Source organism: Rhipicephalus microplus, chromosome 8, assembly GCF_043290135.1.
Source record: "Rhipicephalus microplus isolate Deutch F79 chromosome 8, USDA_Rmic, whole genome shotgun sequence".
NCBI classification, from domain to species: domain Eukaryota; kingdom Metazoa; phylum Arthropoda; class Arachnida; order Ixodida; family Ixodidae; genus Rhipicephalus; species Rhipicephalus microplus.
The window spans coordinates 18,778,889-18,792,204 of record NC_134707.1 but is presented as its reverse complement, the minus strand read 5'-3'; the positions used below and the strand labels follow the sequence as shown (position 1 = coordinate 18,792,204).

General features: G+C 44.4%; 1 protein-coding gene across 1 annotated transcript in view; it reads left to right on the top strand.

Annotated features, from left to right (window-relative positions):
- Window positions 1-9,039, top strand: part of LOC119164208 (uncharacterized) — a 63,343-nt gene extending 54,304 nt beyond the window's left edge. Inside the window, exon 14 of the mRNA XM_037416346.2 lies at window positions 8,323-9,039. Coding sequence (XP_037272243.2) covers window positions 8,323-8,419 — 97 coding nt within the window. The 3' untranslated portion in view covers window positions 8,420-9,039. The remainder of the gene's footprint in view (window positions 1-8,322) is intronic.
- The last annotated feature ends 4,277 nt before the right edge of the window (window positions 9,040-13,316 follow it).

The window sequence follows — 13,316 nt, the reverse complement described above, 5'->3', positions numbered from 1 at the left end:
TCACCAACAAATAAAAATGCCTTTTCTAAAGCAGTTTTTCATTACTGGTGGCTGAATCTGCGCCCACTCAGTTGAAAGTACCTACACAGCAAATCTGAGGTCTGATCAAGCCTCGCTTTTGCTGCTTGTCGAAAAAGTAAACGCTCAGCGAGGCGTGAGCTGTACCTTGACTTCACTGAGTGCACAATGCCTTGATCTAGGCTGCATCTTTATTGTTGTGATAGGTGGGAATATGCCACCTTTGTAGCATGAAGCAGGGGAAGGTGCATGTCGCTCGAGCAATTGTCAAGGAAAAGTAACATATTCCTGTTTCGTTGGCGCATCTTGCTGTCAAAATCTGGCAATCCTCGGTTGCAAGTATTATTGGTCATCCAGGTGCTTCTGTTCGAATCCCAGTTCACGGGAACGTGCATATTGCGCATGCATCGCTGTCTTTTCGACTTGCCTATAACCAAGAGCTTGGTTTTCCCGCTCCCATTAATATTGAAGCAAAAGAGAACGCTAACGCGCTCCTTGGACCGCCATGGCACGCGTCTTTGGCAAAACAGTCTATCCTGGCTGCAACTTATAAAGCAAACTGCTCTCATTGGCATTGACACATTCCGCAATGCATAGCTTTCGAGGTGAACGAGAAGAACATGGGCTTTCCAGTCGGCAACAACAGTGGCGTCGACGCAGGCGGACTCTCTCCAAAGATACTTAAAGGCGATTTCGTGCATCTATTTAAATCTGTTGAGCCAACCTTCTGTTCTGTTGAGCCAACCACTTTCCTGGATTAGGAGCGAACGCAAGTTGCTTCACACATTTTTGTAGCAGCAATCCGTCCACGGGGATATTCTGCGGACTGGCATCTCAAAGCCACACCAGCAGGGAGTCTTCAACGTCGAGATATAAAGCTTCGTGGAGCCGAAACCTCTTGGGTTGTAAGTCACCTAATCCTTTCTTTGACAATCCGTATGCCAGGGTATACAGTAAAAGCTCGTTAATTCGAACCACAAGGGAAAGCTGCTTCAGTTCAAATTAACGAAAGTTCGATCTAACGAAAGTGAAGAACAATAGTACACCGCGAGTAGGGCATAACAATTTATTTTTTGAAAAAATCTGATCACGGTCGGCCTTTTTTCCTTGAAGGCGACAGCCAGCACTTTTTGCTCTAACGGGCGAATTTTGCAGAAGGCCTCTTCTCCGCCTTCTTCAAAACTTAAAAAAAGACCGGCGGCATTCAATCCGGCCGTGACTTCCGCAGCAGAGGGCCGCACTAGTGCTTCGTCCTTCTCCTCATCGTCACTCGCAGCGACCGGTTCTGCACTTTTCACCTGACATATTATGTTGCCATCCGTGAGTGCACCACACACCACTGCACTTGAGTTCACATCGACGTAGTCCGCAAAGCAGACGTCTTTCAAAACGTCCGCCATGGGGGCGGTGACGCCGTGTTCGAGCACTGCTAGCTCGCCAGCTTGTAGAGCTTTGGTGCTGAAGCCACAGTGGCGAAAGCAATTTGCTATCGTAAGCGCTGTCACTTGCTCCCAAGCACGCACAAGTATGTGTAGTGCACTTAGAAGCGTCACTTGGTAGTTATTGCACAAAATAATTTGTTCCAACATGTGACGCCGATGAAATGATTTTAAATTTCTAATTATACCCTGGTCCATGGGCTGCAGTACCGCTGTCGTGTTTGCTGGAAGGAAGTGTTTTGGCACGGTATTTGCCGCGGGCACACGCCATCAAGTCGGAGCAGCAGAATCGCGACAGATGGGAAGCTACTACCAGCGCTACCGCAACAAACGTTAGCCGAGGCCTAACACCAACACAAAGAATAGCGACAGTCCGAAGCTACTCCCAGCACCAACAACCGAGGTGTACGACGCACGCCCGAGGCAGAGACTGCAGAAAAGGCTGGGCGAAGCTACGACGCACCTGATTTGCTGTGTGTTGGTCATGCCATCTGTCGTCTAACTGTGACAACTACGCAGAATTTTCAAAGGCTCGGAGATTGGCGCTAAAAAAAAAAGCAAATCTTGGAGGTTACGTAGAACGGAGAGCAGGCAGCCGCTGAGAGAGAAAGATTGTGGGGAGAGGGGAGTGGAAAGAAAGTGGCGCTGTTTCCTGCACTCTGGCCTTCGTGGCAGTTTCTCCGTTTTTCTCTCCGCTCCCTGTCAACGCCACCTCCTAACTCGGCAGCCGCCCTATCGAGTGACTAGAAAAGCCTACGGCGCAGTGGCGCGTAGTTAAAATTATGCACGGCGGAACCTACTCGTGTTTGAATGAACGGGCTTTTTTATTCATAGGCTTGTATGGAGCTTGGCCGGACCACAACTAACGGTTCGAATTATCCGTAAATTCGAATTATTGAAGTTCGAATTAACGAGCTTTCACTGTATGTAAAGTGGTAGCGTAACATCCATAGAAGCCCGTGGATCCTGTAGTCGGCAGCTCGTTGCCACCATCGCCATCTACGTGAGGAGGAGACAACTAACAGCGAATAATAACAGTAATAATAATAATAATTATAATAGATAAATAAAAACCAAATATGACGTCACAACTGGAAGCGGTAGTGACGTTGCGCGTTTGCTCTACATGGCGCGAAATCAGAATTCTTTATTTTATTGCTGACTTGTTACGTGCCTATATTATTATGCGATTTTATTGTGCCTTGTGCCTTGCTAATTGCATGCGCGAGAGAAAAGAAACAAAAAAACGAAAGATTGAGGAAGCAAGGTTGTTTTATTGGCCAAATGACATACTTGCGTTGTGCACACAAAGCTTCGCCGAAGCAATTGTGAGACAATTGTTCACGAGCACAATAGCATGATAGTTTGAAAACTCGCGTTGCCCAATCTTTTAAAACGTCTGCAGTGAGACAGCAGCTTTGAAAATATAACTTTGGCAGCCGTGGAGTACAGGGTCTCATTGCTTAGCCTGTCACGTCACCAAGGCAAGGGCATCCCGGCCGTGCGCCAGCGGAAGCAATCGGTAGTCACAAGAGTGGCTATCTACGCATTCTGTGAGCTAGTTGAGCTCTGAAATGTCACACCAGTAAACAGCACATGGAAAATAAGTAAGCTGCTGAAGGTACGCACGAAACCACCACCAAAGTCAGCAATGCCTCGCTGACCTGATGATGCGCCAAAACAAAGAACACGCCGAACTAAACACAAGCTCTGATAGCATATTGCCTGTATATGCCCCCAAAGTCGTTCGCCCATGTTACCAGATGGCCTGCATGTGCCTGCTTCTTCTAAAACCAAACGAAAAAAGTTGGATGCTCAACCACTTACCAAAGACTAAATTTTTATTGAAATTAACTTTCAGTAACAAATAAGATTACTACTATTAAAAATAAACGTTTATTTTTTGTTGTTATTGGTCCCCTCCTCACCTAGTCGCACTTCAAGCGTCATGTGGTTGTTCATGTCTGTCGCAATAGGTTTCGGACCTCTTTTCGTTCGGACTGTCGTGACCTATTTAGATTGACCTTGCGTATGCCACGGCGACGTCCACCTGCTTTTTTTTTTTTCCGTTCTCAACTTGCTCTAGAATACCAAGCTTGTCTTTGAGGGATGTCGGCATCGTTGCTGGCAGTTGCGTACGATGCGCGGCATTGGCCGATGCGTTCGGCTCCATCACACCGTGATCACATCCGCAACGAACCAATGCGCATGATACACGAGGACAAACAAAATGTCGTAACAGCTCCAGCCGAACAAAGCAGCGATTGTCAGTGCTATGCTGAACATACCGTAACTTCTATTCTGAGAAGGGCTGCTATCGAGTGGGTGCTTTCCATTTACTTTTTTCTACTTTGGAAAAAGTTTTATTCAAGTGCTAAGGAAGCATTGCTTTAATGCTGTTTTTTTTCTTTGAGTCAACTGTCTTTTTATAGCCAACTGTTTTTTTTATTTTAACAATGTAATCTTTAAAGATTACATTCAATGTAAAAATCGGTGTAACTTTTAAAGATCGCATCGATTTTCATACGATGCATTTACCATCGGTCGCAGCAAGCCCCATTAGCCAGATTGATCCTAGCCAAGCACGGTCGTCTCAAAATGGCTGCCACCTGTGTTGACACAGCAGGCGCACTGCTCCTTTTTGGAGTCAAGCGATGTGAAGTCCGCTGTAGAGGAGTGCAGGCTATCTTTCTGGCCTCTTATTTCGGTCAATTATATTTGAATGATTATCGTACCTGGATCTGTTCTAAACGAATCTCGATCAATGGTACAGATAGGGAGATAAACATAATGTCGTCAATTAGTATGCAGTATCCGAATGTCTGTTGTAAGTAGATTCGTTGTAACGAGGTTATACTGTACCTTACATGAAGTAAATGTGCCACCGACTTGTGTGCATTCTACAAGAAATATTAGCTAAACTAGTTGCTGAACTGACTCCTTGTTCTCGTTAAACGCGTTGTCTGACCTGTCAAGGAAGTTGAATGCCCAGGCATTGCTATCTTAAGAATGAGTCCAGATTCTGAAGGTGACTGTTCTGAACATAGGTCGACGGACTTGCTCATTAGTCGACTCGCTCTTACTCGGATAGAGTCCAGGTCCGAGAGTCCAGTCGAGTAATGTTTTGGTGATTTTGAGTCCAAGTGAGTTCAGTCGAAGAAAATGTTTGTGAGTTAGAGCCTGATTGAGTCCAGCTTGGGAAATTTCAGGTGAGCCTGAGCCAGAGTGAATGCAACACGCAAGATATTTTTCTTGAATGAGTCCGAGTTCCTTTTTTCTTTGCTCATCTTCAGAATTATTAAAGCCCTTACCTGGGTTCTTTCTTTCACTCTCGTCTACTCGCACATATTCCAGAACAGTATCTATTATACACCGTTTCAATATTTATTGATTGGAGGTGTGAATTATTTAGGGGCGAGTTTCGGATCAAGCGGCGAGTGAGTCGGGGTGAATTAATAATTAGTTTGAGTCGAAGCGGGTCTGGTTGAAAAATTTGGCAAGTGCGTGTTTGAGTGAGTCCTAAGCTCGATATATATTTCACGAGCGAGTCCGAGTGAACTCTACAACTTCTGCAGACCTATGATCCTGAATGTCTCTAATAGATACCAGAAAAGTAAATTTAAGGGCTCGTTTTCTTTGCAAGACACGATCTTAATGAAAACTAACAGACAGTCACAATATGAATGGTATAGGGGATGTTATCAGTAGAAATTGTGAGTGTCAAGATATAAAAGTGGACAAATAGCTAACTTGCCTTCGAATAACGCGTCTGATGCTCTACCACTGAGCTATGGTGGCAGCGTTTCCTCCGTCCACTTTTATAAGGTATATATTAAGCATGGGAGTGTCGGTCAGCGCCGCCTGTGGCCATTACGTCGACTGACACTCGCCATAATGGCTATTGGCAGTGTGCATATGTGAGTGTGTGCATGTGTATGTGTTATGCATGCTATCTTAATTCATTTTACACTAAAGGGGAGACCCTACTCGCACATTTTATTTTTTGGTTGGGTTTTTTTATAAATCTTTCACAGCTGTGCATTTTGATGTCTCAATTGAAGATGTGTAGGCTCGTGTGAATATTTAATGCTTCAAATATTCGAATGAACATTACGACACTCTAATTGTTTCGGCTCGGATATAAATTATTGGAAATTTTGAAGCATTCGAAATGAACAAACATTAGTCTTCCTGATTTGCGCATCTGATACTTGTTTCTTTATTTTGCCTTTTTTTCTTGTGTGTTATATATGTTGTACCCACCCCCTCTGTAATGCCCTACGGGCCCTGAGGGTATTCTAATAAATAAATAAATAAATAGTCCGCATGTAACCCCTGCAAAGGTGGTTTCACTACAGTGGAATGGTGCTGAACCGTGAAAGCACCCACAAAGGAGAAATCTGCACTGCCGCAAAGCCCCACTTCAAGCTTACGTGAACATATTACCCTCACATCGATTCATCATTATTTAAGTTTAAAAGCTTGTTACTCTGCCTTATGTGGGTCATAAGTAAATTTTAAAACACGGTATATTGTAGAGGTTATCACTTGCATTCTAGAAAGCAAAGTCGTGCTACTGTTCAAAGCTGTTTCCTCTTCCTTCGTACCATAAAAGGATGGCATTCGCACAAAGCTTGGTTCAATTCTTAAAAGTAGTTGGGTCCTGGAAAATAAGCCCCCTTTTTTATGTGATATGCATACCATTCGAATTCGATTCAAAGTTATTCGAACGAAATCACTATTTGCTTGCAACGCAAAATTTGCTTATCACACAAGCCTACTAATAATAAATAATTTTTTTCTTGTGACATACGATTCACCCGATATCGCAGTTGATCTGCCTTGTTAGGAGCAGCATTCTGCTTCTAAAATGCAACACTTGCCAAGCAAATCAACACACAATCTCAGACGCTCGACTCCGTTGAGTGAAATCTCTGGTTGGTATAGTCGACCACATGCACCTTTATGCACCATAACTATTGTGTAAAGGGGCACCAAGGTGAAACGGGGATTAGGTGCGTCCCTGAGAGCTCTGTCGTTAATTTCACCACCACAGGTATGTTAACAGAAGAGCATCTATTTGCCTCATTTTTAAATTTTGCTTTGAAACCCTGCACTTGAAAGTTATGCATTTCAGTGTTCTTGTTATAATTTGGTGATACGGTCGAACCCTTTTATAAGAGGCAAATCGGTATGAGACTCCAATGTGCCTACTGTAAAATATGGCTCGATAAAAAAATCCATACGAGATACCCTGCTTATGAGAAACTCCTCATATAAGATGCAAGAACTGCTGCCCGAAGCATGCCTTCTTTAAGGGGGTATGGTAGGGTGAACCCCCCCAAAAAATCGAATTTGCAATTTTGACACCAAAAAATCCACTGTATTCTGAGGAACAAACCTATGGAAACCCGATGTCGAGCGGTCACTCCAACTAAGTCTCTTATTATCATATGGTGGTTTTGGGACGTTAAACCCCACATATCATTCAGAGCGGTCTCTCCAAGCGGTTTAAATGCCAGAAGTGCGCCCTCTGGTGTAAGGCGCATGCGCACGTAAAAACTTTGTTTTTCTCAAATTGCATTTTCTGTGAATTTTTCAACTTCAATGTATCTTTTCTCAAAAAGTATTGAATCGATTTCGATGAAACTTTGTATGCGTGAGCTACACAAGTTAGAAGCAACCTGAACTTGAAAAAATGCTGAGTTTATAAAAACTGTAAAAAAATTATGCAACAACACGCAGTCCCTGGGGCGTTGTGCAAGCAGTATTTTAATTTTTTTACAAAATACATAATGAAAAATGTAATATTTTTTTAGTTTAGATGTAACCTTTGAGTCTCTACGACAACACATCTGAATATGGTTACGTTCCTTTCAGTAGTTGCAGAGAAAAGGCACATTGAATAGGTAAACGCCCTTTAAAATTTGGGAGTGGGCCATAGGAAGGATAACTTAGGCATAAAAAGAAAGGGTGTCACTTGATACCCAGTGGCATTTTTTTGTGAGCACGTAAAATTGCATGGGAATACTTGCAGCCACTTCTAAGATATTATGCTAAAACTGACATATATCACTCTCCTTACCATACCCCATAAAAGGTTCCACTGTAATGGCTCAGTAAAATTTCTTGAAACTTGTACTTAATTTCTACTAGTTGGGAACAATACAGGGCCCTACTAGATTCCGTAAAAATGTGACGTTACATTTTGTGCTAAAGGCGGCAAGCGTGGCGATGTAAGTATCGTGAAAAATTAACTTAATTCGAGAGAAATAATTTTGCTCTTTAGTTTTATGAATTTACAACATCATTTCTCCTGTCGTGGCATTATATTCCTCATTTGAGATTATTGTGATTGGTTTATTTGCTTTGTGATTTTCGCAGTTTACAATGAATTGCCGTATTTACTTGCGTAATGAACCCTCTCGCATAATGAACCCACATCTTGATCATTGAACCTTGAAAAAAGAAACTTTTTAAATGTATCTGTTTATTTTATTTCGATATGATAGCCAATGCCGTTAGCAATCAGAACAACATTAAATGAAGCCATTATATGACAAATAACAACGCAATGCGAGCCAAAGATGAATGAAAGCAACGAGAGTGTGGACGACATTAATCAAAATTTGAAAGTCACGATGAATGGATGGATTGATGCGGCTGTACCCTTTAGATCGGGCGGCAGCTAACGCCACCTACGTACCCTTTAGATCAGCCGGTACACCTTAAAGAACCTCTGGTGGTTGATATTAATCCGAAGCCATTCATCATGGCGTGCCTCAGTAATCAAATAGTTGTTTTTGTGGTGTAAAATCCCGATTACTAATAATCGCTGCGTTGCTTCCCTGTGAAAAATTTGCAGAACCGAGAAGCTACGCCGGATCACCGCTCGTGTCGAGCCCGGTCCCGAATACATCGTTCGATTGGTTGACGAGATTGACAACTTTCTCAAGAAGTAACTGGATAGTGGAAAGCAATGCTACCAGACTTGCGCAGACTTTCGGGCTAGATCAGAGTAGTCGCCTGATGGTATGTCTGTTGACTCTCCTTTGTCTGCGCGACTTGCAAGTTCTGGTTGAATTGTGTACAAGGCAGAGCTGGAGGCCTGTTTGTGTTTATTTCTTGAGCTATTTATTATTTGAAGCAACCACAGGAGTATCAAGCAATCGAGTTGCTTCAATTTTTGAAATCATTTGACTTGTACAGTGAAAGATTGTATAGGAGGACTTCTATCCTTAACCATGTGTGTTCTTTATTTCTAATGAGACTCAACAGGCATGTTTTATCTTGTATGTCTGTGCTTTCTTTTTAATTATGTGATTTTAGCTAAAGTACAATGCTAAATGTTTCAAATAAAAAAGCTAAATGTTTCGTATAGTGGCCTCTGGTTTCTCTAGATATTTCTTGGCGATTGTGAATGTGCAGGGTCTGCCACTATTCAGTCTCTATCTACGCCTGTTGTTCCAAGCAATCCTCAAAACCTTGTCAATGAAACCAGATGTGTAGTTTTTACCATGTCTGTATGAAGTGCAAACTAATGCTCCTGCTGTATAATAAATGCTTATGTTACACACTGTCACACTGTGTCCACCCCGCGAGTGCTTTGAAGACGCCGCTGCTACGTAGTCTCCGCAGTCACCCCTGAGGAAGGAACCAAGTCGGTTTCGAAACATCGGGTTTTTTCAAAACTTTTGGTTGGAGTCTAAATCATCTCCCTGTGTCGCAATGCAAATTTAAGGTGATTTAAAGGTCAAAAACACGTGGACTAGAAGAAACACATACGCCTTGTCGCGGTGGTCTAGTGGCTACAGCCGGGTACCGAATCCCGGCTGCATTTTCGACGGAGGCGAAACATTCTGGAGGCCGGAGTGGTTGAATTTTCCGTAGCACTTCCCTACGGCGTCTCTCATAATCGTATGGTGGTTTTGGGATGTTAAACCCCACATATCTATCTAAATAGATTGACAACTGCCCAGAACATGAAATGACTGCATGGATGGAAAGATTATCCGTCATAGTGACTCAAACCAGTCCAGATTTTCTTGTGAAAGGTAGAGTTATTCTTTATTTATTCATTGGAAATCTCGAACAGTGTGGCACCCCCTGGTGTCTGAAAATTCAATGATCGGATGTGCCCTGTCATGTGACTATAACTTGTGTACGCGGTCAACAACTTTTCTGTTTGTATTGAAATATTGTTTGCTTCTTTATAGTAAAAGATATTACTCCATAAAAATGTACATGCAATAAAGTAGCACTGCCTTCGTACGACGTAATCGTGCCATGCTCGCCAGAACATCTTGAGCAACTTTTCTGCTTGGCCATGAAATTGTGCATGCAGTTTCCAGGTTGCCAAGATTTCGGAGCACCGCGATTTTCCTATTTACAGTTTGTCTCGGAAATGACTTGCACTGCTAGTCGGCACGGCCGCGCATATGCGCAGCGTCATTTTTTGGTGACTTGGCTTGGCTCGTGCGTCAAGAGAGTAACGACGACGGGAAAAGCCATCCACCACACAGGTGCAACAACCTTGCGTGCAGGCGCGCGGAATGCTGTACAAATACAGAGAAACTGTATAAAGTGACATCGTCTCATTGTAATAACTTGTTATTTTCAGAAATAGTCTTAAAACTCAGAATAATTGTGGTTGAGCATAGTCCTAGCAACTCCTGCGAAAGCAGAACGACACCATGCGCGTCTCCAGGAAGGCTACCGGCATCGCTACCAATTCTCGGTGTTTCTGGAGGAAAGGGCTCATCTATGTCGCAGGCTTACAGATCGAAAAATACTGCTTACAAAATGACTAGGTGCTTTTGCGATTAACAACGGCAGCTATAAACACTACGAAGGGTAAGTTTCCTGTCGCGCCAACAAAAACTGGGTCGAAAAAAATCGGTTGTCTCGGTCCCTTTAAACTTTTTTTCGTTGTCTGCTCGGTATGTATTGCTACCAGTGTTGTTATGCTTTTGACTGTTTGACACTATATATGTATATACCATATACTGTTGTATGTATATTTTATTTTTAAATATCTTTGCTACTGGCAACAGTTTTGCAAGCTGGGCGTTGTTGTAAAATATGAAACTATTGAAACTAGTGTATGTCGGCGTTTATTTTCTAGGCGTAGTTGTGCCATATGACAGCTTTCATTTTCACATGTAATATACACCATTTCTAGGTATTCCTTTATGGTAGGAATGTGCCGATGTATTAACTGTAGTCGCGAGCAGTTTTCGCTGGAGACCCCCCCCCCTCGCCCCTGTGTTTTATTCTTTCTGCTTGTCTGATGTGTGATTGCAATATTCGGAATTTTCAGTAGTCTTGCTTGGCGACTGATCGCGAGAGTTTTAACAGGCATTATTATTCTATGCCACCCAAGCTGTACAGTATTCAATAAAGTTGTATTCTTAATTGTACCGTATTGCTTCTTTCGTATAGTTAAGCAGTATTTTATGTCGACGCACTCTAATCAGGTGGTGTGCTCCCGACATCGTGGCATTAGGGGCATACCAAATTAACCATGTGTGGGCAGTGACCTTGAACACCAGTGAAGCTGCGAAAAAAACTGGCTGCGGTTAAGGAACTTAGAGTCAAAGGCCGTCACTGTGTCATCTACGACCGGGACTCCAGCAAGTTAAGCTTCGCCTACACTAGATGCTTCACGGCGTCCAGTGTATGAAGATATTCGGACAGCCTTTGCCGCCTTCGGCAACGTCACCGAGGGGACTCGAGAGCGTTGGCGGGTCCAAGGTATGAAGGAAAAGGGCTCAGCTACGAGATACATCCTGCTGAAATTGAAGCCCGGATACAAAGTGGGCGACCTTCCCCACAAGGTCAGAGTTGCAGGGGAGTTGGCCCTCGTTGTGGTGGCCGGGCGAGCCATGTAGAGCCTGCAATGTCGTGGCATGAGACACCTTCGCCGGGACAGCAGGGTGACCCGTTGCTCTAGGTGCCGTCGTTTTGGGCATGCGGACTGTGTACGTACCTACGCGTCGGCAACAGGATAGTCAAATGTAGACGACCGCAAGGAAATGATGGATGTTGTCGAGGCAGAGAGAGTGCTGAAACACCGCACCTGGCCCCGAGGAACCGCTACCAAAGACTTCGCAAGGATGGCAGCCGTCTATTCGACAGTGTCCCAACTTTCCAGCCGGTAAGCGCGGCGGCAACGTCGAGCCAGTCGGGCAGTCAACAGCTCTGCCGGACTGCACCGCCGGCGGTGGTATGGTCTATACTGTTTTGCACATCATGTGCAACGTTGCGGAAGCTAGCGCGACTTTTTGCAGTCGATGCGTTCACAACAAAAAGTAGTTTGATGTCTTTACCACCAATAATTTTATTTTTCTTTAGTTATTACGACGAGAAGTAATTGGAGATATCATGTGCCTTACAACGAGAAACGCCGTTGAACGTCTTATTATGTGGCTGTATAGCTTCGTTTTTACGTGACGTCACATACCGGCTCTCTACTGTGGGTACGTCACGATGGTGGCTACCTGGACCTTCAGTGTCGCTGCAGGTAAGTGCAGGCTAGGACACCACAGGGTCGTTCGGTACCCGCGTTCTTCAGTGCTCACGCTGCTTTTTTCTGTTCGCCAGTCGCGTCAAAGGTGAGCACAAAAAAAAAAAAACGCGAGGGTGCATCGGCGCTAATCAGATGTCACGCGAACTACCACAAAACGCGCGGAGTTATACGTTTTGCTGGCCGAACTGCTTGCATAGATTCCACAGCGTTGCACATAATGTATGAAACCGAGTATAGGCATGGGCTAGACGCGAATGGTTGGTTGGTAGTGGTTATAAGGAAGAGGAAAAAGGCACCTTATTTCTGAATGCTGCCGGTCTCCTTTCTTATCGGCAAAATGGCGCCTGACTTTCCGTTGAATGTCGCCACTCTTAACGCCAGAGAACTGGTAGGTAAAGGCAAACAGAGCCAGCTTTACCGTCCCGTAGCGGAGCGCGACGTTGACGTGCTAACGGTACAGGAAACGAAAGTTGACGGCGATGCAGCAACCGGCAACATGGTCCAACTTTTTGCGTCAAGGTTGTTAAAGGCGAAGCTCCTTATAGCGGCACCCGCTGGTCCCTCGTAGTCGTAGTAGTAGTGTGTAACTGGTATGACATTTTGACCTCCAAGGTAGTGCCGGTGGGAGATTTCTTCTGTGCGTTGTTGAACAATAAAAAAAATTCACAGCGTGCGCGTTAACTAAAAGCCGAATTCTCCTGTCTCTCATTCCCCTTTAGCAGCCATTGGCATGTACATTGAGCACTATCTGACTAGAAAGTGTTGCTACGTTATACTCGCTGCGCGTAACCTCCTTGGTTTTAGGAAGGTTTAGCGAGCGTTGGGCCGCAGTGCCATGAATACAGTGAACTAGTATATACCATAAACTCGAGGTGGTTAAAGGTTGGAAGTAGACACGAAGCGCAAGCCGTACGAAAGTGTGCGTGTGCCTCCTCTCGTTCAGTCCTTGGAATGTCCGCTGGATGGCGGTGCTTCTATATGGGGAATATATGATGAAAAGATGCGAGATGGTGGTACTTGAAGCGTTGAATAGGTGGACGAACGGACACACAGACAGGTGCATGGAAGGACGCACGGATGGCTGCACGGACGGATGCAGGAGTGGATGCATGGACGAACGCACAGGTGGACGCACGAACAGACGCATGCACGGACGGACGGAAGTAAGAATGAATGGACGGACGGATGCTTCGCCTCACTCTCCATCATTGACTCCGTGAATATGCTGCCGTTTTTTTTTTGTTGTTGTTGTTGTTGCAGTTAGCCACGCGGCACGCACATGGGCTGGCTGCGTACTATTTGTTAAGAAGTTGCCGGAGTTCAAGGTGAAC